The sequence below is a fragment of the Bos indicus x Bos taurus genome, chromosome 29 (assembly GCF_003369695.1).
Source record: "Bos indicus x Bos taurus breed Angus x Brahman F1 hybrid chromosome 29, Bos_hybrid_MaternalHap_v2.0, whole genome shotgun sequence".
NCBI classification, from domain to species: domain Eukaryota; kingdom Metazoa; phylum Chordata; class Mammalia; order Artiodactyla; family Bovidae; genus Bos; species Bos indicus x Bos taurus.
In genome coordinates, this window is record NC_040104.1 from 22,930,017 (window position 1) to 22,957,664 (window position 27,648).

The 27,648-nt window shown below is 41.4% G+C and overlaps 2 protein-coding genes across 7 annotated transcripts in view; one reads left to right on the plus strand and one right to left on the minus strand.

Annotated features, from left to right (window-relative positions):
* Positions 1–304: 304 nt before the first annotated feature.
* On the minus strand, positions 305–14,363 carry SPA17 (sperm autoantigenic protein 17). 2 transcript variants are annotated; one of them, XM_027532724.1, is made up of 5 exons: positions 14,208–14,363; positions 12,931–13,111; positions 7,066–7,136; positions 4,118–4,192; positions 305–626 (listed from the first exon to the last, which is right to left on the minus strand). In XM_027532724.1, exons 2-5 carry the CDS (start codon positions 13,082–13,084, stop codon positions 483–485), a joined length of 444 nt encoding a protein of 147 aa, XP_027388525.1. In that variant the 5' UTR covers positions 13,085–13,111; positions 14,208–14,363; the 3' UTR covers positions 305–482. The 2 variants fall into 2 exon arrangements, with proteins under 2 accessions (XP_027388525.1, XP_027388526.1); XM_027532725.1 differs by lacking the exon at positions 4,118–4,192 and having other exon boundaries at positions 14,208–14,318.
* A 38-nt stretch (positions 14,364–14,401) lies between these two features.
* The window catches only part of SIAE (sialic acid acetylesterase), a 37,798-nt gene continuing 24,551 nt past the window's right edge, over positions 14,402–27,648 (plus strand). For 2 of the 5 annotated variants that reach the window (XM_027532719.1, XM_027532720.1), the window contains exons 1-3: positions 14,402–14,536; positions 18,091–18,126; positions 19,081–19,242. In XM_027532719.1, coding sequence (XP_027388520.1) covers positions 14,470–14,536; positions 18,091–18,126; positions 19,081–19,242 — 265 coding nt within the window. In that variant the 5' untranslated portion in view covers positions 14,402–14,469. The remainder of the gene's footprint in view (positions 14,537–18,090; positions 18,127–19,080; positions 19,243–27,648) is intronic. The other 3 variants (XM_027532721.1, XM_027532722.1, XM_027532717.1) reach the window with 2 other exon arrangements.

Here is a 27,648-nt window from a genome sequence, read left to right on the forward strand (position 1 = left end):
GATAAACGAAAAGCAATGAGTGAAACTTCCAGGGAGACAGGGTTTTGACTCAGTTTATCTTTCTAATAAATTTGAGTTACTCAAAAACTAAATGGACCATTCTAGAAAGGCAGTGAAATTCTCTACTACTGGGAGTGAAACAAGAGACAAAGGATTATTTTTCAGGGATGTGATAGAGAATATTTATTCATTAGATAATGGTTAGGCCAGACACTCTAAATCCAGCTTTGTAACTCTAAATCCAAGGGCCTCTAGACACACACTTGGGAGAAGTATAAATAAGACTCATGATATCAGAGAAATCTTCAAGAGGCATGTGTTCAATGGCATGTTTATTAAACAAATGCTCACGACAGATTTTTCACAACAGCAACAAATGTTATTTCATGACATCAAATCTCACTAAGAAAAAAAGACAATCACAACAAGGTTGATGGATTTGGATTTTTTTCTTGTTTTCTGTGGGGGTAAAGCCAGTCTCCTCACTCGTTTTCCTCTGTTTTCTCTTCTTCAAGATCACTCGATTTCATTTTCTTTACCTCCTCTCTGGCTAAGTGTCCCCGGAAGGCTGCCTGGATTTTGAGAGCAGCATTCTCTTCCATGTCCTTGTCTTCTTCAGGAGATTCCTTCCCGGAAAGGAGAACAAGTAAGAGACTTTTAAACATCCCCCATATTTTGATGCCATAAAAATAAATGCCTAAATTTAATCAATTTAGGGATGTAACCGTTGAGATGGGTTGCTTCCATAGCATCATATTGTATATGTACCAAACGCTGTCCCTGTTGTTTAGTCACTAAGTCATGTCCGACTCTTTGCGACCCCAGGGACTATAGCCCTCCAGGCTCCTTTGTCCATGGGATTTCCTAGGCAAGAATACTGGCGTGGGTTGCCATTTCCTTCTCCAGGGGATCTTCCCAACTTAGGGACTGAACCCTTGTCTCCTGCAATGGCAGGCAAATTCTTTACTGCTGAGCCACCAGGGAAGCCCATAGGGGTACCAAATAGTGAACGCCAAAATAGTAGGCATTTTGTTTTGTCAATTTTTGATGTGTCTCTGCAGTAAAAGATTGCTGTCAATTTCTTCCCTCCTGAAATAGCTCCTATTTAACAGCTTCTTATTTAACATTTTTTGGTGGGGGAAATAACTCAGAATCCTTGAAGCAGGGTAAAAATGCCAAGAATAGTAAGTGTGCTGTTCAAAAGAATGGTGATTACACAAGATGGATTAAAGTAAATTCTCAATGATTAGCTAATCAGAACCATATATTTAAAATGAAATGCCACAGAGGAATCTATTTAATGTGACAAAATCAGTTTTAACATGATTAGTTGAATTTTTTGGAGAAGGCAATGGCACCCCACTCCAGTACTCTTGCCTGGAAAATCCCATGGATGGAGGAGCCTGGTGGGCTGCCGTCTATGGGGTCGCACAGAGTTGGACATGACTGAAGCGACTTAGCAGCAGCAGCAGCAGTTGAATTTTTACATATAGTTTCCTTCTTTAAAAAAAACAGGTATAATTTACAGATAGTGAAATGCACACATCTTCAGTGTACAGGTCAATAGACATACAGCTTTTAATATATTTTTAAAATTTTAAAAGTGATACATATATATTTAAAAACTTAAATACAATGGTAGTGAAGGTTTTCTCTGTTTTACAAAGTTCTATACCTAAGACGTAACTGTTATTATAGGTGAAGTAAATATAACCTTATAAAATTTCTCTATATATCAAATGTAATTATATGGGTATATATTTGCCTTTTTATTTAAAGAAATGAGATCATGCTAATCACAATGTTCTGCAACTACTTTTTCCACGTGACAATGAATCTTGCCTCTCTTTTTCTATGTTATTCACTACATAATTCTGCCCACTTTTTAATGGCACCATTGTATTCCACTGCATTAATGTACTTTGATTAATTTACTCATTTTCCTACTAATGGACCTTTGGGCTAATTTAAACCCCTTCTCCCCCGATGACAAACAGGCAAATCCAGCTCTTGAAATTTATTAAAATGCAAACAGATTGGTATAAAATTCTCTGAGATGATACCCTAACACGGGCAAAAGAAATAAGCTGAAGTTAGAAATCAATGGGACCAAAATTCAAAGTCAAAAAATCTCTGTAAGAGCATCTAATTAGAGATGTAAGGAAAGGATACTCCCTCCCTTATTTCCTGACCTCCCAGTGTATCTCGTGCTCGTGTTAAGCAGATGGAGTTGCACTGAAATAAATTATAAAGGTTATAAGGAAAACTCTCACCGCTGTGGGGAGGGGGATGCCCATTCTGGGTGTCAATTATTGGGTAGTTAACTGGGACATTAATATATGAAAAGAAATTCAGAAGTCTGGCCTTTAACACTGTAGACAGTGAGTTCTTCTCACTAGGCTTGGTCCTCTTGGATCTGGACAATGAAGCATATAGGCAGTGATATGTTTATAGTAAATGTTTAACAACTGGCTCTTCAAAAAAAACAGTCCTGATCTGTAGTATTTATGATGATCTTAATACTCCCACTATAGCTGATTTCAAATATCAAAGTGATATTTGGGGTGGTGTAGATATGTGCACAACTGTCTCTTAACAGCTAGCTTTAGCACACCACTGAATATAAGCATTTTGAGGGTGGACAGAGCCTAACCCACCATTGCTTGGATGTAGGCCATCAGGCAGAATTTTGTAGAGTGAAATTCATGGAAGATGAGTAGGACTCACTGAGTGAAGCCATTTAATTTGACTGTAATAAGTAATTCCCCATGAGAATAATTTCCCCATAACAAATTTCCTTTGTTATGTCTGAACCTTTGCCACTGTGTGGTGGGGACAGCCTTGATTAGTGAAAAGTTCCCCGAGTGGAAGAGGAATCTGAAGGATCAAGGCTGAGACTGTGAATTCGGTCTGTTCTTCTCCTTCGGGAGATTTTTCCCATCTGTTGACAATCTTGGAAAATAAGATTTTCTTTTTAAGGGGAAGAATAGTTTTCTTTATAAGAGGCAGGGCTAAAAATGATCCAGCAGTTAGTACATCACTGTTGCTAGTTATCTAGAAAGCAAAATCATTATTTTCAGTTCAGTTCAGTTCAGTCACTCAGTCATGTCTGACTCTTTGCGACCCCATGAATTGCAGCACCCCAGGCCTCCCTGTTCATCACCAACTCCCGGAGTCCACCCAAACCCATGTCCATTGAGTTGGTGATGCCATCCAACCATCTTATCCTGTCGTCCCTTCTCCTCCTGCCCTCAATCTTTCCCAGCATCAGGGTCTTTTCAAATGAGTCAGCTCTCTGCATCAGGTGACTAAAGTATTGGACTTTCAGCTTCAACATCAGTCCTTCCAATGAACACCCAGGACTGATCTCCTTTAGAATGGACTGGTTGGATCTCCTTGCAATCCAAGGGACTCTCAGGAGTCTTCTCCAACACCACAGTTCAAAAGCATCAATTCTTCGGTGCTCAGCTTTCTTCACAGTCCAACTCTCACATCCATACATGACCACTGGAAAAACCATAGCCTTGATTAGACCGATCTTTGTTGACAAAGTAAGTCTCTGCTTTTTAATATGCTGTCTAGGTTGGTCATAACTTTCCTTCCAAGGAGCAAGCGTCTTTTAATTTCATGGCTGCAATCACCATGTGCAGTGATTTTGGAGCCCAGAAAAATAGTCTGCCACTGTTTCCACTGTCTCCCCATCTATTTGCCATTAAGTGATTGGACCAGATGCCATGATCTTCGTTTTCTGAATGTTGAGCTTTAAGCCAACTTTTTCACTCCTCTTTCACTTTCATCAAGAGTCTCTTTAGTTCTTCTTCACTTTCTGCCATAAGGGTGGTATCATCTGCATATTTGAGGTTATTGATATTTCTCCCGGGAATCTTGATCCCAGCTTCTGCTTCATCCAGCCCAGTGTTTCTCATGATGTACTCTGCATATACGTTAAATAAGCAGGGTGACAATATACAGCCTTGATGTACTCCTTTTCCTATTTGGAACCAGTCTGTTGTTCCATGTCCAGTTCTAACTGTTGCTTCCTGACCTGCATACAGGTTTCTCATTAAGTCATTTTTTTTTTGTAGGAACCCAACAGTACACGGAAAATATAACTTACTAAGGCTGTCTTCTCTTTCACAGATGTCTGAGAATTTTCTTTTCCAGGCTCATGTTTTTCAGGTGATTCTTGCTCCTGGAGAGAGGGGAGAGGTCCAAATAGGTAATGTTTCCAAAACAATAAAGTCTTGGATCAAACTCTTTAAAGGTGATTAAAGATTAAATTATTGATAAGTACTAGAAATTAAATACATATTTTTAAACAAGGAAAGCCGGTTGGATAGAAAAAGAAAACTCTCAAGGGAATAGCAAAACAAATATTAAAGACCAAGGAACTGGTTAAAAAAAGTTTGACCTTCTGCTTTTGGAATGTGTGTAATATTGTTTTATATTGAAACCAAGCCATTGTCTTATACTAAAACTTCATATGATGCTGTAATGAACCCTGAACAAAGAATAAAAAAGAGATGCCAACAGTTCCTCAAATAGGAATGAAATAAATCCTATTTTGTTCCATAATGTGAAGCCAAGTAGACTTTTTAATGAAGTTTGTAAATTAAAAACTAAGTCAAAGAAGTAAGTTTTGCTGTGGGGAAGGATTTAAATAGAAAAAAAGGAAACCAGTTCTATCTTGACATGGTTACCGAAATCTTCCTCCAGAAGAGGAGCATTGTTAATTCACAAACTATGGGAAGAGCTTCTTTAATTCATAAAACATAAATTTAAGGACTTATAAGCTAATCAAATAAAGCCTTTAGAATTCAAGAGAAGAAAAAATACTCTAAAATTGCTATGTGACTTAAGATTTAAAAATTTTCAACATTATTCCTTTGCTTTCAATAAAACAGGAACACAGAAAATCTAGTTAGATGGAAAAAAAAGAACACCTCTGTGTCTGGCAGGCACAAATGGATGGAACTTCACTTTTGAACTCACAGAATAAGTCTCAGTGTGATTTGCCCAGAAAATCCCCCAAATCTACTCTGTAACATTATCAAAATTTGACCTTTGCTTACTAATTCTAGTACCTGATGATGCTTCATGGCTAATGTATTATCACAGTTGTCTAAAGTAGTGTTTCTCAGACTACATCCAGGTTCTGGCGTATCTACAAGTTATGTGGATCTTGTTAAAATTTAACTTCTGATTTGGTAGACCTGGGGTAGAGCCTGAATTTCCACCAAGTTCCAAGTTGGTGCCAAAGACGCTGGATCACACATGGCCTTTTTCAACCAGTGTTCCTCATTGAAGTCACAGAACATAGAATGCTTTAAGTGATTATTTTCTCAATTTTCCCAAGGATGGTACATAAACATAATCAGTCTAGATACAAAGGAGAGACATTGATTCCTGACATGCAATGGATGCCTTAGGCTTAGGGCTTAATTATCTCGAGGAGCCTCGGTTGAGAAAGACTGGTTCTGAGAATGCTACTGAGAAGAAGACAGGTTCAGACTGAATAGATTGGCTTAATAGAGAAGGCTCTCAGATCAGATCAGTCGCTCAGTCGTGTCCGACTCTTTGCGACCCCATGAATCGCAGCACACCAGGCCTCCCTGTCCATCTCCAACTCCCGGAGTTCACTCAGACTCACGTCCATCGAGTTGGTGATGCCATCCAGCCATCTCATCCTCTGTCGTCCCCTTCTCCTCCTGCCCACAATCCCTCCCAGCATCAGGGTCTTTTCCAATGAGTCAACTCTTCACATGAGGTGGCCAAAGTACTGGAGTTTCAGCTTTAGCATCATTCCTTCCAAAGAAATCCCAGGGCTGATCTCCTTCAGAATGGACTGGTTGGATCTCCTTGCAGTCCAAGGGACTCTCAAGAGTCTTCTCCAACACCACAGTTCAAAAGCATCAATTCTTCGGCACTCAGCCTTCTTCACAGTCCAACTCTCACATCCATACATGACCACAGGAAAAACCATAGCCTTGACTAGACAGACGAACCTTTGTTGGCAAAGTAATGTCTCTGCTTTTGAATATGCTATCTAGGTTGGTCATAACCTTCCTTCCAAGGAGTAAGCGTCTTTTAATTTCATGACTGCAGTCACCATCTGTAGTGATTTTGGAGCCCAGAAAAACAAAGTCTGACACTGTTTCCCCATCTATTTCCCATGAAGTGGTGGGACCGGACGCCATGATCTTCATTTTCTGAATGTTGAGCTTTAAGCCAACTTTTTCACTCTCCACTTTCACTTTCATCAGGAGGCTTTTGAGTTCCTCTTCACTTTCTGCCATAAGGGTGGTGTCATCTGCGTATCTGAGGTGATTGATATTTCTCCCGGCAATCTTGATTCCAGCTTGTGTTTCTTCCAGTCCAGCGTTTCTCATGATGTATTCTGCATATAAGTTAAATAAACAGGGTGACAATATACAGCCTTGACGAACTCCTTTTCCTATTTGGAACCAGTCTGTTGTTCCATGTCCAGTTCTAATTGTTGCTTCCTGACCTGCATACAAATTTCTCAAGAGGCAGATCAGGTGGTCTGGTATTCCCATCTCTTGATGAATTTTCCACAGTTTATTGTGATCCACACAGTCAAAGGCTTTGGAAGGCTCTAGACCATCTTTAATTCTAATCAGTCTTTTGTAAGATATCAACAATAATGAATAATTGTTTTATTTTATGTATTTTATTTTATGAAATAGCGTTCATTAATTCAACCACTGTTTATTGCACAGCTGCTATTGATAAGCACTGTGATACTCAATAACATTTGCACAATAACTGAAAGTAATCATTCTATCTCTTTCAAGTACATTTTTCCTGTTGATCATCTGTAAATTTTTTTTTTTGGATCATCTGTAAATTTAAGCTAAGTATGGTACACGATTCAGATACCTTAGAAAAGAATTTATTTCCAGAAAGAATAGCACAATTAAAAAGATTTCATAAGATATTTGTAATGCCTTTCACAATATTCATGATTATGGGCAATCCCAAGGATGTCTGTATTGGAGACAGAGAGAAGTATTAACCAAATCCAAAAGCTTATCGGGACCATACCTTGAATGCATGGTTGTTATAGAAGCGGTCATCAACCTTAGCCCCCCATTCTGCTGGATCAAAGCTGGTTTCTAAATAATAAAAATATAATTCCAGACTTAGTTTGAAGTTCATTAAAGTAAATGCAGACTAGTAACATAAAATGCTTTCTTTTTGAAATTATAGGTCCTTTATTTACCCTTGAAAATTTTATTGACATTGTACAGAGCCTAGTGCTGTGGATATAACCAGTGATGATGATGAATTAAACACCAGATGAACCCTTGAGGATATTTAGAAAAGCAGTTAAAAAACCTACTTGATGCTTTCATATAAGTTATAATAAAAAGGGAATGGTAGAGAACAAATGCCAATACTTAAATATCAGTATAGAAATGTATTACTATATACTTATAGAAACTTATTATGTATTAGTAAACATAAGAAAAATGTATGAAAAGAAATAGTGAATAGTGAGGAAATTTGGAGAAATGAAAGAGGGGAGAAGTTTTTTCTTAAAAAAAAGTAGGCATATTATGTAGTCAGGTAGACAGAAGTATTTATATTTAAATAGAATTTTTCTTTAACTTTTCATTATGAAGTATTTCAGGCTTAGAAAGTAGAGAGAATAATATAACAAATTTCCAAGTGCACATTACTCAGATTCAATAATTACAAGCTCATGATTGATCTTATTTTATTTGTAACTTCATTCATTTTCCTGCCCTTTCTTCTGATTATTTTCAAGCCAATCCCAAGCATCTTATTACTTCATCTATAAATACTTGCATCAGCATGCATCTCTGAGATATAAAGCCAAAATGCCATTATCATGCCTAAAAATAATAGCAATAATTCCTTAATACCATCAAATATCCAAATTCCTCCCATTATCTAGTATTGCTTGTGCTCAGCTGCTCAGTCGTGTCCCACTCTTTGCAACCCCACTGACTGTGGCCCGTCAGTCTCCTCTGTCCAGCGAATTTTCCAGCCAAAGCTACTGTAGTGGGTTGCCACTTCCTACTCTAGGGCATCTTCCCGACCCAGGGATCAAACCCATTATCTCTTGCATCTTCTACTGAGCGACCTAGGAAGCTCCATTATCTAGTGTATTTTTATTTATTTATTTTTACTGTTGATCTGTTCAAATCAGGATCCAAACACACAACCTTTTGCAGTGTCTTTTAAATCCCTTTTAATTGAAACTTCCCTATCTCCCACCCTACATTTTTTCCTTCCCATTTATTTATTGAGGAAATTAAGTCATTTTTCCTTTGGAGTTTTCCACAGTTTGGATATTTCTAATTCCATTCCCATTATAATTTTTTAACAAGTTCCTCTGCCTTTGAACTTCCTGTATATTTCCAGTTAGATCTACAGGTTTGATCTGATTCAGGTTTGATTTTTTTTTTCCCAAGAATACTTTATAGGTAGCATGGTATAATTCTGTTAGGAAATATATATCTGGTTGTTTCTCTTTTTCAGTTTTTATGGGCCCATTGATGACTCGCTTAGATAATTTCTTTAGGGATTGCAAAATGGCAGTGTTCAATTTGATTATTACTTCTCTATTTCTGGAGTATGCAACAAAAAATACTTTACCTATTTGGTTACTCTGAAATACAGTTCTTACAGTAAAGGCAGGTTAGAGGTTTGACTATTTACCAATTTTTAGATTAATAAGTAAGTTCCTTAGGATATCTCACGGAGTTTTTTGTTGTTGTTTGTTTTGCTTTCCAGTAAATAATTATGAACTAATGAACATTTAAGAAATGGAATGAATTTCAATCCCCTGCATTTATTCATCTTGCTGCTGCTGCTGCTGCTGCTAAGTCGCTTCAGTCGTGTCTGACTCTGTGCGATCCCATAGACGGCAGCCCACCAGGCTCCCCCGTCCCTGGGATTTTCCAGGCAAGAACACTGGAGTGGGTTGCCATTTCCTTCTCCAATGCAGGAAAGTGAAAAGTGAAAGGGAAGTCGCTCAGTCGTGTCCGACTCCTAGTGACCCCATGGACTGCGGCCCACCAGGCTCCTCTGTCCACGGGATTTTCCCGGCAAAAGTACTGGAGTGGGGTGCCATTGCCTTCTCCGTTATTCATCTTACTGATGTTCTAATTGTCCCAAATTGGGCAGTATGAGCTTATTCAGGTGTTCAGATGTTCCTGAGTCCTATGGAAACAACTCTAATAACCTTTGATAGCTTTCTTACTTGCGGGTACAACAAGGTGATGAGGCTAATCTTGCATACTTTCTGGTCAGTTCACGGGATTGGTTAGTTCTCTAGGAAGCCCTGGTTTTTGGAAAACTGTAGTTAGAAGCCACAATCTAGGGACAAAGGGCTCACTGATACTGGGCTGGTCATTGTTTTGAGGCCTTTAAAAAAGTGTATAGAGCTAGAAAATAATATTGTCTTTTTTTAAAGAGAAAATACACCATGAAATCACACTGACACTTTTCAATTCAAATTTAGAATTATGGGAGTTTATTAACTTCTTTCATTTTTATATTTGTATGTACTTTTTCTTACACTAAAAATCCTATTCCTAATACCAATAGGATAGTTAATTATTTGCTATGTCCTACAATGTATAAAAACTTTGAAATAACTACACTGTAATATTATTAACAGTGATAGATGAAAACAATTAAATATATTTTTTTAACATCATTTTGTTTTTAGGCTATATCCATCAGGAATGCACAAAGCACTGGGTTATAAAGTAACGTGAAATAATCCTTTTTTCTGTGGTCATGTTACCCATTTAATACTAGTTAGGTTCATTTATTTCATTTTGCTTCTAAATTTAGAAATTGCTGAACAATTTTAATTCTGTTTTTATAACTATGTTAAACATACATGATTTGATTTAAGATACAGTCAGAGAAGTCTAGCTTCTATGCTATTCCCTCCACTCTTCCTTCTCCTGCTAGGGGTAAAAAATAATTTTTAGAAAGATTTATTCTCCATTTAAAAATATAAGTGAACAGTTATGTATTCATATCAATACCTCTGTTAGATAATTGGTACATACTAAACATGTTTTCTTCTATCTTACTTTTTTCACTTAATATGCCCTGAAGATCACTCTATAGCATCATAGAAATCTTCCTCATTTCATTTTTGCTTGTTTTTTTATAGCTGCACGTTTATCAGTAGTGTAGACTTACTCAAGTTTATTTTAAAAAATCCCCTATGATGAATATTTGGGTTGCTTCCTCAAGTAACAACACAATGAAAAGTGAATAAAATACAGGTCAAAGGTAAAAATAGATGTAATTTGGTAGATATTGCTAAGTCCCCTTCTTGGGGTTGTTATCATTTTGCATCTCCTCCAGCAATGTATATGAGTGCTTATTTCCTCTCTAGTGTTGCCTATAATAAACTGGCACACTTTTGGCTTTTTGTCAACTTGATGAATGGAGTCCTGTTGGTGGGTGGTGGAACTTCAGTCTAGTTTTGGTTTGGGCTTCTGTTATTCTGTTATCATTGGTTATTTTGAATACATTTTCATATGTTGAGGGTGAGTCATTTACACTTATTTTTGTGCAAATTGTCTGCTCACATCACTTGCCCATTTTTATTATAAGGTTGTTGTTTTCTTCTCATGATTTTGACATACTTTTTATTCACTATATTTATTAACCCACTGTAATAGAATTTGCAAATTTTTTTTCTGTCATTTGTAGTTTTCTTTCCCATGTGGTGATTTTTGTAAAAGTAAAAATCTATTTCTATGTTGCCAATTTTATCAATATTTTCTTTAATTGCTTTTGGATTTTTAAAGTATAGTAACTTAGCTAGCAAAAATTTTTCCTCTTTTATGTTACAGAGAAATTAATTCATGCTTTCTTCCAGTATTTGTATGGTTTCATTTTTAAAAATATTTAAATCTCTGATCAATTTGAAACTTTATCCTGGTATATGATATAAGAAATAGATCCAATTTAATCTTTTAACATCTTTATCTCAAGATCATTTGATAAAAGCCCACCTTTTCCCTAGAGGTTTGATATCACTTTATGTCATATACTAAAACATTTCCTGTCACAAAAAAATCTTCAAGATTAAGATGAGTAATTACCTATGAGGAATGCTGGCAAGGGAATTCTTGCACTCTGTGAGAGACTAGGCTAGAGGACTCTTTTTTGTCTTTTTGGACAGGCTAACTTCTGATCCTTGTATCACCTCATTTATATGAGTGGCAATGGGTGTGGTACTTATATTTTTCAAAATAGTTTTACCCATTTTTTATTAGTTAGAAAGTTTGTATTCTGAGACCATTAATCTGAATCACCAGTTACTTTAATTATCATGATCTGGCAACAAATGACTCACATGGTTTTGTAATGGGATGTTTCTGAGGTCTAAAATCAAATAAACAAAAAGACTTTTTAGTCATGAGTTTGTAAAATTAATGTTATAATAATAAAATTAATGTTCACTGCAATTTACCTCTTACTCTAAAGGATTTCTCTTAATAGTTTTTTTAGTGGCATTTAAGTTTCAAATTGGGTAACAAATATTCACACTGACCGGAAATGGAAAAGACCAGCAATTCAGAAAATTGGCAGAGATTCTGAGCTTGGTTAAGGTAGAGCAAAGAGGAGAAGGAGGTGGAGCTATGTAGTGTGTATGGGTTGTTTCAGTTCAAGCCTCAGGTAGCTTTCCTCCCTCTGTAAAATGATTAAAATGGAATGTTTATTTGCTTTTGACTATTTGTTTCTTGTTGTTGTTTAGTCACTAAGCTGTGTCTCTCTGCGACCCCATGAACTGTAGCCTGCCAGACTCCTCTGTCCAAAGGATTTCCCAGGCAATAATACTGGAGTGGGAGCCATCTCCTTCTCCAGGTGTTCTTCCTGATGCAGGAACCAGTGTCTCCCGCATAAGCAGGAGGATTCTTTGCCTTTGAGCCACACCACGGGCACCTTTACTACTCTGTTGGAATACTGTTATCAAAAGTAATGACAATAGCTTAAACAAAATGGTTGTTCTAGTCAGCGTTTTTAGTAGAAACTTAATAGCTGAGAATTTGGAAATTTTATTTATGGAAGTGAAGAAACTCTGTTTTGGCTCTCAGCCAAAGAGTTAGCATGAATCTTAGTCTTTGGACAGTATGGGACCTTGGAAATACAGAAAAAGAATATAAATTACTTTCCCAAGCTGGAAGTTCACTTTTCAAAGCAGTTTTTCTCTGTATTATTGAGGAACAGTTTCATACACCCCTGCGAATACCAATTTATTTAATCTAAGGAGTATAACATTTTTTTTTTTACAACACTTAATACTTTCAAGTTAGGAGAGTCAAAATATAAAGAAAACCACAAACCCTCCTCCCGGGAAGAAGAGACAGTCAACTGCCTGGGAGGCATAGGCACAGTATTCAGGAAAAGAGCTAGGCTGGGTGTTCTCCAGAGCTCCCCTTCCACCCCACCTGTCCATGAGAAATACAAAGCAGGTCTGGGTGATAAACTGGTAACCTTCAATAATGTGAAATAATGTGATTCAAGGCACCCGTGTGTGTTCTAAGCCACTCCAGTTGTGTCAGACTCTTTGCAACCCCATGGACTGTATAGCCTGCCAGGTTCCTCTGTCCATGCGATACTACTAGAGTGGGTTGCCATGCCCTCTTCCGGGGGATCTTCCTAACTCAGGGATCGAACCCGTGTCTTTTAACTCTACTGTATTACTGTATAAAGTTGGGTACTTTACCGCTAGTGCCACCTCGGAAACCCCCAAAGGCTGTTTCAAATAACAAACTCTTATTTGAAAGCTCCCTGCCTCATAAAGGATTTCTGTGGAATGACGCTGGTCTTAAACAAGTCTCACCATAATCAAACGTTTAGTCGCTCTCTCTTTTTTTTAAAGCCTATTTTTATAAAGCTTACTTTCTCTTTTCTCTAGAAGATTCTCAAAATATGCTGCGGCAAAAGCTGGTATATTGTCCGGTTGCTCCCTCAGAATCTCGCGTGTGAGCCCTTCAAGAAGATTTCCAAATCCTTGTGGAATTCGGTAGTGGGTGTTGGAAAACGGAATCGACATCTCCTTGGGAGGAACTGTCTACTGTACCTAGAGATGCATGAAAGAGTTCTGTCTTTAAATTTGTCTCATTTCACTCAGATAATCACAACTAAGACCACAAATTATTTCTGAGACCCCAAATTTCTGGACTTCAATCCTTTCCCCCCCAGTACAATCCAAGTCCGTCAATTTCTTCCAAAGAGTTTTGAACTTTTCCATTATTAGAACATTAAAAATATTTAATAGGTGAAATCATTTTTAAAAAATTACAAAAATCACAGATTTTCACTATTGATACTAAGTACTTTCTCCTCTCTCCCTTTAAAAGGGTAATTTTTCCTATCCCACAGTAATTTAGAGACTGATTGCTAAAAATTCATCTTAAATTGCCGAAAAAAAACCTTGTTTAAGGTGTTAAAAAAAAAAAAAAAAAAGTAAGTCATTGAAACTACTCTAGCTTGTCGAATGAATATGTTTCGGACTTAAGTCATTCCCCTGGCTTCCACTTCTGAAGTATGACCTAGGGCGCTTCGTCGAAGCCTCTCTATATTTGTGGAAGAGGCTGTGGGGCGAGAGAGCTGGGGGCAAAGTCACGACATAGCAATTCCAGCCTCAAAAGGTTTGGGATTCTTACTTTTTTGTTTGTTTGTTTTGTTTTCTCTCTTAGCATACAAGGGCCAAGATAAGGATAGATGCTAAGCAGCGGGTTGGGCTACTGAGTCTGCAAACAACACTCAGGGACCTGGCCTGTTTGTGACAGCGTCACTGCCGAATAAGCCCGGAAGTCGTGGTAGGGGTCTCGGTGGGGGTCTAGAAAGCTTAACGAGGCCGAATCTGTGGACTTTCTTCTCCTTCTTCTTCTTCTTTTTTTGACGGAACAGGAGGTGAAGCATTGAATCATTGGTTGTGAGAGGAAGAAACCCTGGACCGATACGGGGAGTGGAGGGCGGTCGGAGAGGGACCACAGGTCTACTGGGGGGCGGGTCGTCGAGATCTGGGATTTCAGACTCGCAAAATGGACTACTGGGTTCCCAGCCTGTCCTCGGCTTCCCAGATTGCGGGAGGGGATCCTGAGAAAATACCAGAGACTAAGGGAAAAGGCGAGGTCTCTATTTCGAAGAGGAAATGGGGTAAACCGCCTCACCTCTCCGTTCTCTTAGAGCTGGAGTCGATGGTTCCGGTTGTTTTTTCTCGTTGCCGGGAAACCGTTTCCTCCCCCGTCCCCGCTCCCTCATTCCACTACGGTGGCCGAAGAGAGGCACGGGCCCCCCGGCGGCCGCGGACAGCTTCGCGGACTTCTGGCCTGGGAAGGGCGGAGTCAGAGCTTTTTCGCCCCGCCCCGCGGCCCCGCCCTCGCTGGCGTCCATGCCCCGAGGCCTGCGCGGCGGGGACGGCTTCTTGCCAACATGATTGCGTCGGAATTTGTCTTGGGTCTGGTGCTACGGTTATTCCTGCAGGCCCACGTAAGTGCAGGTGAGGCGGCCGCGCTCGGCCCGAACCCTGCCCATCCGTCGGCCTGCGAGGACTCCGAGATTCCGCGTCCTCCGCAGGACCGCTCCGGGCGCCTGCTTCTCTAGGTCGGGAAAGGATCCCCGGGCAGGAACCGGGTTCTACGGCCCAGGCCTAGGTTGCAGGTGTCTGCTGGGCCGGAACCCCGGCCCGTTTGCTTCCTTCACTCCCTTCCACCGCCCTTATGACGCCTCGCGTGGGGCAGCGAGAGCGTTGGGTTTATCTCAGGAGGGGAGGCCTAGGTGTGCCCAGACCGATGCTCTCAGGGTCTTTAAAGAACTGCGGGGACACTCGAAGCGGAGGGGGCGAAGCTAGTTAGATAATATTTGGAAACGGGTGACTGAGTCATCCAGAACGTTTCAGTGCTGCCCCCTCAGTGGTACCGTTGGGGAAGGTTTGCCCCGGGCTGGATTCCTTGGGGGAATTAACTTTCACTAGTTTAAGTGGTGATGATGGCTAAGACAGACAGCCCCCTCAACCAGCTCGGAGCATTTAAGACTCAGCTTTGATTCCTGCTCGCGGACATTGATAGTGGGATAATAGCCGTTTTTTTGGGTAGGAGGATGACTCATTTTGACTATTGTCCTGGTCATATCGTGTCGTTTGACCCCGGGCTGGACACTGGGTCACAGAAAGAAAGTTTAAGTGGGAGAATAGACTGCGTGCAGTAAAGGGACTCTTGCTCTGTGTATGAATCTGCAGAGTACATAGATGAAGACAAACTGCAGCTCATAAGTGGTTTTCGGGGTTTAACAAAGGCATAAACTAGCACTCTGTATCGTTTCCTGATTCATCCCCACAGTGACTTTTGAGTCCAGTATATGAAGTGGGGAGAAGAGAAAGAGGGCCATTATTAGTTTTTATGTTAAAGGCTGTTAACTTTAACATCAGTATTTTATTTATCTTTGCCTTTGGGTCATATTGTTACATAACCTTAATTAACAATGTCTTTATTTTTTATTCATTGATGCTCTAGATTTTCTTTCCTTGGTATTTGGTTGCATATCCGGACTTCTTCAAATCATTCCCTCTCTTCCCATGTTCATCATGTAATATTTGAAATGTACATGAATATATGTAGCAGTGAAGCAATAAAATGAACACCCAAGGGTTTTACACACAATTTAAGAGCTAGACTGTTGCAGTTTTATTGAGACTCCAAGAATATTCCTCCCCAAGGGAGCTATTAGTTCTTCACCAGAAGTAACCACTGCCCTCATGTTGTCAGTCTACTTTTAATGACTACTTTTAACATCCCAGAACACTAATTCCTGTTTTTCTACTCTGACACCAAAATGAAGAAAAAATTGAAGACCTAAAACAAAAAAAATTCAAACGTTAAATGTCTTGTAGTTGACAAAAACAATGACCAGTTGCACCACCTTTCTCCTTCTGTTTTGTCCATTGTTCCATTCCTTGGTAATGGAACCACTGTCTACTGTTGTCAGCTTGGAATGTGAGCTTTATAACGACAAGGAATGTGACTTTTCTTTGCTTTACCACCAGTATCCAACTGTGGCAGAGTAGTGATTGCAGTAATCTTGGAATCACGTGGCTTGAGTTCTTGTCCTGTCCTGAACTACCTGTGTGATTTGGGGCCGAAGAAGTTTAACATCTGTCATGTGTCTAGTTCTCTGCCTGCCACAGTTAAGCTCCCCAGTAGAATGTAAGCTTCCTGCTGGCAAGGAATTTTGTCTGTCTCCCTCCCGCCCCCAACTTCTTTCCCTGTTGTATCCTCGGTGCTTAAAATTGTGCCTGGCACATAGTGCATGCTAAGTCACTTCAGTAGTGTTTGACTCTTTGCAACTCCATGGACTGTAGCCCGCCAGGCTCCTCTGTCCATGGGATTCTCCAGGGAAGAATACTGGAGTGGGTTGCCATTTCCTTCTCCATGGCACATAGTCAGTTCAGTCGTTCAGTTGTGTCCGACTCTTTGCGACCCCATGAACCACAGCACACCAGGCCTCCCTGTCCATCACCAACTCCTGGAGTCCACCCAAACCCATGTCCATTGAGTTGGTGACGCCGTCCAACCATCTTTTCCTCTGTCGTCCCCTTCTCCTTCTGCCCTCAATCTTTCCCAGCATCGGGGTCTTTTCAAATGAGTCAGCTCTCTGCATCAGGTGGCTTAAGTATTGGAGTTTCAGCTTCAACATCAGTCCTTCCAATGAACACCCAGGACTGATCTCCTTTAGGATGGACTTGCAGTCCAAGGGACTCTCAAGAGTCTTCTCCAACACCACAGTTCAAAAGTATCAATTCTTTGGCACTCAGCTTTCTTTATAGTACAACTCTCCCATCCATACGTGACCACTGGAAAAACCGTAGCCTTGAGTAGACGGACCTTTGTTGACAAAGTAACATCTCTGCTTTTTAATATGCTGTCTAGGTTGGTCATAAGTTTCCTTCCGAGGAGTAAGCATCTTTTAATTTCATGGCTGCAGTCACCATCTGCAGTGATTTTGGAGTCCAGAAAAATAAAGTCTGCCACTCTTTCAACTGTCTCCCCATCTATTTGCCATGAAGTGAACATAGTGGGCAACTTAAAATATTATAAAATATATTTAAATAAAAATATTTAAATAGTTGCAAACTATTTAAAAAAATTATCTAATCTAGTTGGGTCTCAGTCTGTTGATCAGTAAATAACATGATTCTACCCTAGGGTGTAAAAGATCCTTTCCATCTCTCAAATTCTGTAACTCAGAATAGAGTCGTGCACAAACAGGTTCAACGGATGTGTGTGGTCAACAACAGACTAACCGAGGGGTTGGGGGAAGGTATTTTCCCCCAACGTTTGAGAAGGTGGCTGCACACACCCAGAACCCCTCATTTGCATGGTCTCATGCCTGCAGCCAGCCCCCTCCAGTATTCTTGTCTGGGAAATTCTGTGGACAGAGGAGCCTGATGGGCTATGATCCACGGGGTCACAAAAGAGTCTGACACGACTTACTGACTAAACAACAATAACGCCTGCAGCAGCCAGTTTTCTTTAATCCCTTTCCTACCCCATCCTCTTTCTGCTTGGCTCTTAGGCCTTGGGTTTTCAGGTTTTGTTCCATTTGAAGCACTTACCCAGGACTCGGCCTTCCCACGCATGCGCCTCTTCCCTTCCCCCCAGCAGGCTGCCAAAAGTGCTTATGCAATTCTAGACTGCTGTAGTCTCCTCTTAGAGCATTTTGCTCCTGGTAGCTGTGCATCTCCAGCCCAGTGGGTCTTCTGGATGATCTTTGATTGTCATGTAGATTTTATGATGGAACAAACTCCTGAGAGAGCTGAGGATGTCTAGGGACTGGGCTGTTATTTGAAGTGCAGGACAAATAGGCCACCAAGTCTGTGTAGGAGACCCATTAGTGATACTGCCCTGTTAAGTATAGCCTGAGGGGCTGTCACCATTTGGAGCTTCCGGGGAGAAAAAAATGTCAACTTTGGTAGTTTTGATTCTCTTTCCTGCCTATCATTTTTATTTAAAACACTTGAAAAAAAAAATCTTAATTTTGTTAATTATTTTCTTCTAGGGGGTTTTGGTCTGTTTTCTTCAGATAAAGTGGGATGTAAGTGAAAAACATTTTTTTTCCTTCTCTTATTAAGTTTTGATGAATTCACTGAGATAATTTGGGTAGATACTTGTTATTAATAAAATACTTCGATATAGGCTGGAGCTTAAAAATAGGAATGATCTCGTTAAAGTGAATTCTTACTCAGCCTTGTTAGTGACTGTCTAGAATAGAATCCACAGTTTCAAGGGCTCTTTCTCTTTTCGTATAATTTAGCTTGCAAAGTGGGCGAATTGCAAGGAAGGACCTTTGGTTCAGACACTTGACCTTCTCTCTCTCACTGACCTTATTTTTTGCATCTTAATTGATTTGAATGTACCTTAGAAAGAGTCAGACTTGTCACATAAACTCATAAAGGTTTATTTAGAATCTTCAGTGGGTTGTCAAAAAAAACACAATAAGGAGAGTTATTTGAGGGAAATTGACACTGAGAATGGAAGAGGGGAGATAAAGAGTGGAGGGAAAAGATTAGAAAGGGCTGTGATGGAGAGAGGCAGCCTCTTTATTCCAATCTATGAGGAGTGGGAGTGGCAGTGGAAAGTAGGGAAAGGAAGTGGTTTATTTTTCTCATAAATACCATCTGTGAGATGCATAAAAAGAGCATGTTTGGTGATTTTGGGGGGAGGGAGTCAAGTGTTAGGGCCAGGCCTGAGAGCAAAGGAACATGAGGAGCTTTGAAGGGGAGGAGGCACGTATTAAATGGGTTGTCCCAGGCTCTTTGAATTTTCCTTACTGGTCATCTTGTTCTATGATGCATACTGCTGGAAACTGTCCTTGTGATGCTGCTTACCTAATTAGGAGGAATGAGATCTGGTTTTAGAAAATTGAAAGGACAGGGTAACTTGGAATTCTCACGTATTAAGACTGCGTGTTCCTCGCTGTTTCACCAGATTCAATCTGGCACTGAATCTCTCCAGTGATGCTCATCTAAATATTTGCTGGATTTTTCAGATGTTGGTTTTCGCTTTGCTTCGTACATCGACGACTACATGGTGCTGCAGAGGGAGCCTGCAGGGGCAGTGATCTGGGGTTACGGCACACCCAGAGCCACAGTGACGGTGACGCTGTGCCGGGATCAGGAGCCCATCATGAAGAAAGGGACCCGTGTGAAAGGTAAGACAGGTCAGCCTCTGTTCAGCTTTTGTCTTCTTCTGCCACCTGCTGGATGATGTGAAAATGAATGCTAATAGTCCAGCTCAGGTTACCCATCCATCCATCCATCCAAGTTACTTGAGTATTTACCATGTGTACTGAGGATACAAAGGAAAATAAGACCAAGTCAAAGCCCCTGTCCTCCAGGATCTCGTGCAGTAATGGGAACAGACACCAAGCCATATAGTGAGCGTGGTCAGTGCTGACGGGGGCGGGATATGGAGTGTCATGGGATGCAGAAGAGAAACACCGCAGGTTGGATGGTAAGGGAAGGTTTCCACTGGAAGTGACATTTGAACTGAATCATGTGTAAAGGAGAGGTCGTCGTACTAGGAGGGTTAAGAACCTAAGCCCTGGGATTCACTGTTCCCATTCAGATCCTGTTTCTTAATGGCTATATGCCCTTGGACATTTTATTTAACATCTCTGCATCACAATTTCTTTATTTTAAAACAGTGATAAAAATAATATTTAGGATTATTTTGAAGATTAAATGAATTAACACATATCAAGTACCTCAAACAGTGCCTGGTGTGTAATAAGTACTGAATAAGTGTTAGCTGTTGTTATTTCTGGGCTTCCCACTGGCTCAGTGGTAAAGAATCTGCCTGCCACTGCCGGAGATGCAGGTTCGATCCCTGGGTCAAGAAGATCTGCTGGAGAAGAAAATGGCAACTCGCTCCTGTATTCTTGCCTAGGAAATCCCATGGACAGAGGAGCCTGGCGGGTTACAGTCCATGAGGTCACAAAGAGTCAGTCATAACCTAGTGACTAAACAACAACATTGTTATTGCTGTCATTATGTTATTTAGTCAGTCACTCGGGTATTTACTGAGTCACTACTAGGTGTCAGATACAGGGTTAGGTATTGGTTATCTAGTGATGAGCAAAACAGAAAAGCTTGGAGGTTAGAGGAGGAAACAGAAAAATAATAATCAATTACAGTGAAGCGTGATGCCACAGTGGGGAAATATAGAGTGCTGTGAGAGTGTTTAGGAGGGATAGTAAACTTAGTCTAACTATCCAGGGTCAAGAAGATCCCCTAGAGAAGGAAATGACAATCCACTCCAGTGTTCTTGCCTGGAGAATCCCATGGGTAGAGGAGCTTGGAAGGCTACACTCCATGGGGTTGCAAGAGTTGCACGCAACTTAGTGACTACACCACCACCACCCGCAAGGCTTGTTTTGAAAGATGAGCAGGGCAGACCCAATAGAGGGAGCAACCTGGGCAAAGGCATGGAGGTGTGAGTGAGCCTGGGTTGCTGGAGGAGTGACAGGCAGGTTGGTTTGTCTGGACCACTAGGGTGTGTGATGGTGGATGGCAGGAGATAAGTCTGGAAATGGAGGAGGCTTGTTTGTCATTTCCAGGGAGTATATACACTACTTTGGGTAGATGGCTTTTAAGCAGCAAAAGAACACAACCAGATCTGTATTTTTAGAAAGATTACTCTGGCTTCACTGGGGAAGAAGAGTTGGAGATGGATGAAACGAGAAGTAGGTGGGACCTGTTAGTAGGCTGTTAGGATATTCAGGCGATAGACAGGGAAGGCCTGACTCCAAGTAGTGGCTGTGAGGATGTTCAACAAGGTGAGAATTAGCAGTTAGCAGACTTCATGAGCAGAGAGGTCATACAGAGGAGTCTCTGCCTAGAAGAGACAAGGATGTATTAGGTAGTGTGTGGAGGAGCTCGAAGTTCCAGGATGCAGGAAGGCAGGTTCAGGGCTGGGTCAGGTGGAGACCTGGTTGTATTATATCTCAGTTAGAGGTCTCTCTACAGCTATGGGATGTTGAGGTGGGAGTCAGACAGGTGAGGAGGCTTCTCTGGGGTGGGTGGTGGTAATGTGGGGGTTGGTGGCTTGATAAGGGACTTGAATATACATGTGACAGCAAAGCTTGTGAACATTTTATTGGCCCCTGAAAACAAAGATCACCTGATTAGTTTTGTCAATGTACAGGACCAATATTCAATCCAGAGTGATGCAAACGCTGGTGCAGACTTTTAATAATTCATTTCCAGGGCCTTCCCTGGTGGCTCTGGTAAAGAATTGCCTGTCGATGCAGGAGACACGGGTTCAGTCCCTGAGCAGAGGAGATCCCACATGCGATGGAGCAGCTAAGCCTGCGCACCACCACTGTTGAGCCTGTGCCCTAGAGCCCGTGCTCTGCACCAAGAGCAGCCGCCACCATGAGAAGCCCACACACCACAACTGGAGGGTAGCCCCCATTTGCTGCAACCAGAGAAAGCCCTCGCAGCAACGAAGACACAGGACAGCCAAAAATAAAAAAAGAATGCATTTCTTTCAACAAACATAAAGAAAGTATGTACTAAGTACTAGGCATAGGTACAGGGTAAGTGCTTCTGGTTCTTGGGTTTTAACAAGACTTTTTAGCAGAAGAGGCTTATTGGGTGAAATTCAGAGAGCTGAAAGGGGAACTTAAGCTGATTGAGAAGTTGTTCTCTGTTAGATATAAATGCTGTTGGTGACTTGTAGGATATACTGAAAATGAAGAATTTGGGAGACTAGTAGTGCTTTCTTTTTGTGTTGCGTCATCTCAGAAATAAGCAGTATGGAGTACAGGTAGTGGTACTCTCACTAAAATGACGTTGACTTAAAGAGCTAAAGAACTGATGCAGTTGAATTAAGTTTTGGCTTCCCAGGTTCTTCAGTAGTAAAGAATCTGCCTGCCAGTACAGGAGATGCAGGAGATGCAGGTTTGATCCCTGGGTCAGGATTATTTTTGATTAATTTTAATTAATTAAAACAATTTAAAACAATTATTTAAATTTTTTTGACCGTGCCCCACAGCATGTGGGATCTTAGTTCCCCAACCAGGGACGGAACCTGCACACCCCCCAACCCCTGCACCCCCAGCATTGGACGCACAGAGTCTTAACTGCTGGACCCCCAGGGACGTCCCAAGAATTGATGTAGTTTAAAAATAAGAAATAGGATTTCTTTGATGCTAATGATTAACATTACCAATTAATACTTAGGAGACAGAGGTTGCACACTACTGTAGAAATAGAGCAAGCACATAATATGTAGCTTTTCAGTCTTAAAAATGTTCTTATGCATTATTTTTAGTTTTTTTACCCTTTTGTGGCTGTCGCAGGACCAATATTTGGAGTGGCCAGAGACAACGCAGGAGAGTAGGTGGTGACAAGAAGAAATAAAAGCTGATAATTAGGAGATGAGCCCCTCTCCTTCTTTAGTGAACCTGTTCACTTATCTTGAGTTCAATTCTGTGAACGCCAACTGAGGGCTTATTATTTATAATAAGCTAGAAACCCTAGAGATTCAAAGAAGAATGTAAGTAGTGTCCACCCTCCAGGAACCCACTTGCTCATGCTGTCCTTTCCTTTCCCATTTAGCAGTTTAGGTTCAGCTCAGTTGCATCACTGAAAAGTGATGCATCGTTTAGAGTTTGGATGTATAGCAGCAACTGACGGGAACCAAGTGATTCATGGACTATTGATGGGAATTTCATAGGGAAAGAGATTGTTGTTATTGATGGGGTCGGGAAGGGGCTATTTGGTAAGCTTCCACACTGTCTTGGTAGAAAAAAAAGGTACAATAGTTTATACAGATCCATAAAATAACTTCAATGGACAGCTTGCTCTGTCCTGCCCATGAAGCAACATGGATAAAGTGATATTTGGAATAAAAAAGATAGACATGTAGGAAATTTCACTGGGCAGTGAAGGAAATGTGTTTCAAAGGAGACACTGTGGGGCATTTTGAAGGGTTGACTTCTATTTAGATTCTGATGACGACCCTGGGATTTTCAGCCAGACTACCTCATTTGGCCACTCTGTCCATCTCTGTTAATATTTAACTTATTACCTATAATCCCCTAAGTGCCCACAGCAAAGCAGAATTTAATGGCATAAAGGGTTTTGTCCAGTAGACTGACACTTGAGCTTTGGGCAAGTTGAGACCTGAGGGATGGCTGGGAACATGGTCAGGTTCCGGGCCTGTTTATGTCATCAGGTGACGCTTAATGCTTCTTTCAGAGACAAGGTGTGAACTTGGGGCAAGGAGCCTGTATCCTCTCACTTTGACACACTTTGGGGGTGCACCTGCAGGCGATAAAATGAAGGTGTATCTGCTTGAATTTGTCATCATGATCGAGGTAAAGAAAAACTCAGAAAGCCTAAACCTTGTAGAAAGTAAAAAATCTGCATTAGTTTTCTATGTCACATAGTAAGTTATCGCCAACTTAGGTGATTAAAACAACTTACTTTTACTATCTCTGTCGATCTGAAACTTGGCCATCATTTAGCTGGGTTCTCAGAGTTTCAGAAGGTTGAAATCAAGGTGCTGGCTGGGCCGAGTTCTCATCTGGAGGCTCCAATAGGGAATGATTAACTTCCAGGCTCCGTTAGGTTGCTGGCAGAGTCCTGTCCTTGTGCCTGTAGAATTCATGGCCCCATCTCTGAAGCTTCACATCTCTTACGTCTAGACCCTACTTAAAGGGCTCACCTTCTTTAGGTCAGGCCCACCCAGAACAATCTCCCTTTGAGTTAACTTCAAGTCAACTGATGAGGGATTATTCATTATACCTGCAACCCCCCTTCATCCTTTCTAGGTAAGATAACATAATCATGAGGATGGCATCTAATCCCCTCTGCCATTTTCTGTTGATTAGAAGCAAATCATGAATTCTGCCAGCACTTGAGGAACTCTGCAAGGGTGTGACTTATTGGGGGTCATCTTTGGCTGTGTCTGCCATAGCAGGCTATAGATTAAGGAATTTACAGGAATAGTTTTATTGATAGAAAAATACTTAAGCTTTTTTTTTTCATTCATGGTGGCGGTAGAGATGAACTTTATACAGAATAATGCAGGTCTGGCAGGGGCAATTTGGGCAGTAAGGCCTCCTTTACCTCCAGGTCACTTCCACAAACCAGTGAGCCTGTCTGCAGTTGGTGGGGTGCCAGGGTTCTGTGGGGGAACAGTGACTGGGGGCTTCTTCCTGATCCAGGTTTTTCCTCTTGGAAAGGGAAGAGTTGTTGGATAATTTTCCTTTTTCTCTTCTTGGCTGCTGAGATTTGGCACAATAACCTGAAAAATAATTAACATCTGATGTGAATGGCAAACAGGAAAAAAGCAAGATGTGCTTTATGACTAATCATGTCTCTAGACCCATTATTTTCTTTCTTTTTTTTTTGCCTTTGATTTGTTGATTCTTCCCATTTTAAGGTGGGGGCTGGTCTGGGGGATGGAGAAAACATGGAGAGAGTTCTTTTCTTATGCCTGTGGCTGGAAAATGAAGAGAAGAGGGACAGTGAGAAATAGGCCACCAGATACGCTAGTGGTTGGGCAGGGAAACACAGTCAGTTTGCGTGGCTTTCTTGTCAGTATAACCTGGCACTGGGGTTTGCTCTCTGCCCTTACTTGGTGATGCTCCTGGCACATGGTGGGCACAGTGAAGGAAGGACATGTATCTTCCTGGATGGAAGAAGAAAGAATGGAGGAAGCAGATGTTTGATTGCAGCAAAAATGAGCATTTACATAAACCTGGGCCTGGATTGGTAAGAGATATGACAAGATGGCAAGTGATGGGAGCCTAGAGGAAGGACCCAGAACAGCTGTTGCTCGGGAAGCCCATTGGGGTCAGCAAACGCCGCCGGCTGAATAGTGAGCTTCAACTCTTGGTGGTCAGTCACTCAATTTTATCACTTGGACTCAACCTAATGGACTTTGTGGGTCAGTGGTTTCTGAAATCTACAACTAGACTTCACTGGCCTATGGTCAGCTCCACTTAAACAGCCCGTCCTAAATGGATGGGCCAAGGCCGAATCAGTGCTGCCTGTGGACCGTCCCACCCTTGCTTTCAGTCTAGAAACAGTCTTCACGAGGGCTGTTCTCCTTTGTATACACTTTGTTGTTCAGGTAGTAAGTCATGTCTGACTCTGTGACCCCACGGACTGCAGCATGCCAGGCTTCCCTGTCCTTCACTGTCTCCCAGAGTTTGCTCAAACTTATGTCCGTTGAGTCAGTGATGTCATCCAACCATCTTCTGTTGCCTGCTTCTCTTCCTGCCTTCAGTATTTCCCAGCATCAGGTTTTTTTCCAGTGACTCAGTTCTTGGCATCAGGTGGCTAAAGAATTGGAGCTTCAGCTTCAGCATCAGTCCTTCCAATGAATATTCAGGGTTAAATTTCCTTTAGGATTGACCAGTTTGATCTCCTTGCAGTCCAAGGGACTCTCAAGAGTCTTCTCCCGCCCATGGAAGTAAATCTGCATTGTTTTAAACTGATTGTTTCTGAGTTGGTTTGACCATTAATAACCTCTCTGTAGTGGAGCTGGTTTCTCCTGCCTTGTGTGGCAGTTAACTTTACTTGACCCTGAGTGTGTCAGAGTTTTTCTTTTATGAAGTGGGAGAGGAAAAGAGCTAGAAACTAAAAGAACTCGGGGACTAGAACAGAAGGAAGTTCTCAAGGTCTTTGAGGAAGTTGAGAGGTTTCCTAGAGGGAGTGGTTCTGGAGAACAAGGCTTCGATGCCTGGTTCTCTTCAGATGCTTTGGGCTCTAGGGGGAGTGCCTCCTCTGGCTGAGGTAGGGGGGTGGTGCTGTGTTTTGCCCAGCTTCCTCCCCCTTTCCTTCTTTGCCTTTTTATTGCTGGGCAGCAGAGCTTTTCAGAAGCTCTGGGGAAGGTGGTTTTCCACACCAGCCATATTGCTTGGATGGAGACTAAGTGCAAACACTTAATTAATAGCAGTGACTCAGAGTAGCATGTACTGTAGTAGAAGGCTCAGAAAATAGCCCTGTCCTAGGTTTTGCAAGGATTGACCGCATTATCACAAATGAGTAACGTTGATGGCAGGAGGACGGAGCTCCGGTAAGAAGCCTGGGGAGACCTTGGCAAGGCTGTGGTTGGGACAGCTGGAGAGTCTGCCTGCTCAGACGAGAGTGCCATACGGATCACCTCACACCTGTGCGGTGCAATCTGTGCTCGCTGCCCACTGTTTCCCAGACAGTGGTTTTTGTGCTTTAGGTGCATTCTGCATTTAATGTGTTGATGTCTGTGGTAATTGGTGGTGTAAAAACAATAGCAGACATTCGGTCCTGGGCTCAGTTGCCCTCTCACGGGTGGGAATAGCGGACTCAGTCGGCTCTGCTTCTAAGAGGAGTGACCTGAGCCTTTTCACTGTTGCCTAAGGGTTTTGGATATTTCTCCCAGACTCTGAGTAATCCTTTACCATTTCAGCCTTTACCCATCTCCTGCCATGTGTCTGGACTTCTCCCGTTAGCTCTTACTGACTAGGAGGATCTTAGCATGTGGTACAGAGTAGGCACTTGGCTAGTATTTTTGTTTTTTAGTATTTTTATAATTGATATTTTTTCTCGTTGGTACAATAACCTTGGCTTCCCAGGTGGCTCAGATGGTAAAGACTCCTCCTGCCAAGCAGGAGAAGTGGGTTCAATCCCTGGGTCAGGAAGATCCCCTGAGAAGGAATGGCAAGAGAAGGAATGGTGACACATTCCAGTAATCTTGCCTGGAGAATTCCATGGACATAGGAGCCTGGCGGGTCCATGGGGTCACAAAAGAGTTGGACATGACTTAGTGGACTCAACAACCACAACGATAACCTTAGGATGCCTCATTTGCCGTTCTTGCCATTCCTTCCCTTTGAATTGACATTGATCTGATGGGCACAAATTATCAATCAGTCCATATTCTTCAACATTATGCCAAGAATATTTCTTTTAAAATGATCATCTCTATTTTATCTATTTTCTCCTTCCACTTCTTCAACTTTGTTCGTGTGGTTTGGTTCTCCTAGGCATAATTTTGCCACTTGGAAGATATTCTTCTTGAGTTTCCGAGTATGATGTTGGCAGTGGTGGTGGTATGAGTGGGTGAGAGGTGGGAAGGTGGTGGGGGGGTGGTTCCTAAGGAATATGCTATGAATTTCTGAAACAGGGCCTTGGATGGCTTTTCATCTCCTTAATTGAGTCCGAAAACATTAAGACTGGTAAATAACTCTGTGAAAATAATTAATTGGGTAAGTCTAAATATCTTCTTCAAAGAGAGATATTATTTGCCTCCTACTACTTCTTTGCGTCCATTTCTCCACTCACCTGTTTAACTGTAGATAGAAGAGCCCAGAACCACTGGTGTTTTTAATCCCCAAGAGCAACGTGGGGAGGAGGTGGGGGTGTTGATGACAAGGATGGTACCATCAAGTAAGTTTCAGATGATGAGTGGTTTTCTCTAACCTGTGCTCACATTTGATTGGATAGTTCCAAGTTAGTTTGGGGCACTGTAGCTCTATTAGATTATGATCATGTTGATTTTGACAGTTTGGTGGTATAGTAAGAATTTCCATCTTGCGTTTTTGTATTAAACTCCCTTGCAT

Coding starts and splice junctions, on each gene's coding strand:
- SPA17 (XM_027532724.1), bottom strand. CDS start 13,084: ATGTCGATTCCGTTTTCCAACACCCACTACCGAATTCCACAAGGATTT. Junction 7,137..12,930: donor TCTTCTAGAGAAAAGAGAAA/GTAAGCTTTATA, acceptor TTTATTATTTAG/AAACCAGCTTTGATCCAGCA. Junction 627..4,117: donor TGAAAGAGAAGACAGCCTTA/GTAAGTTATATT, acceptor CTTTCCGGGAAG/GAATCTCCTGAAGAAGACAA.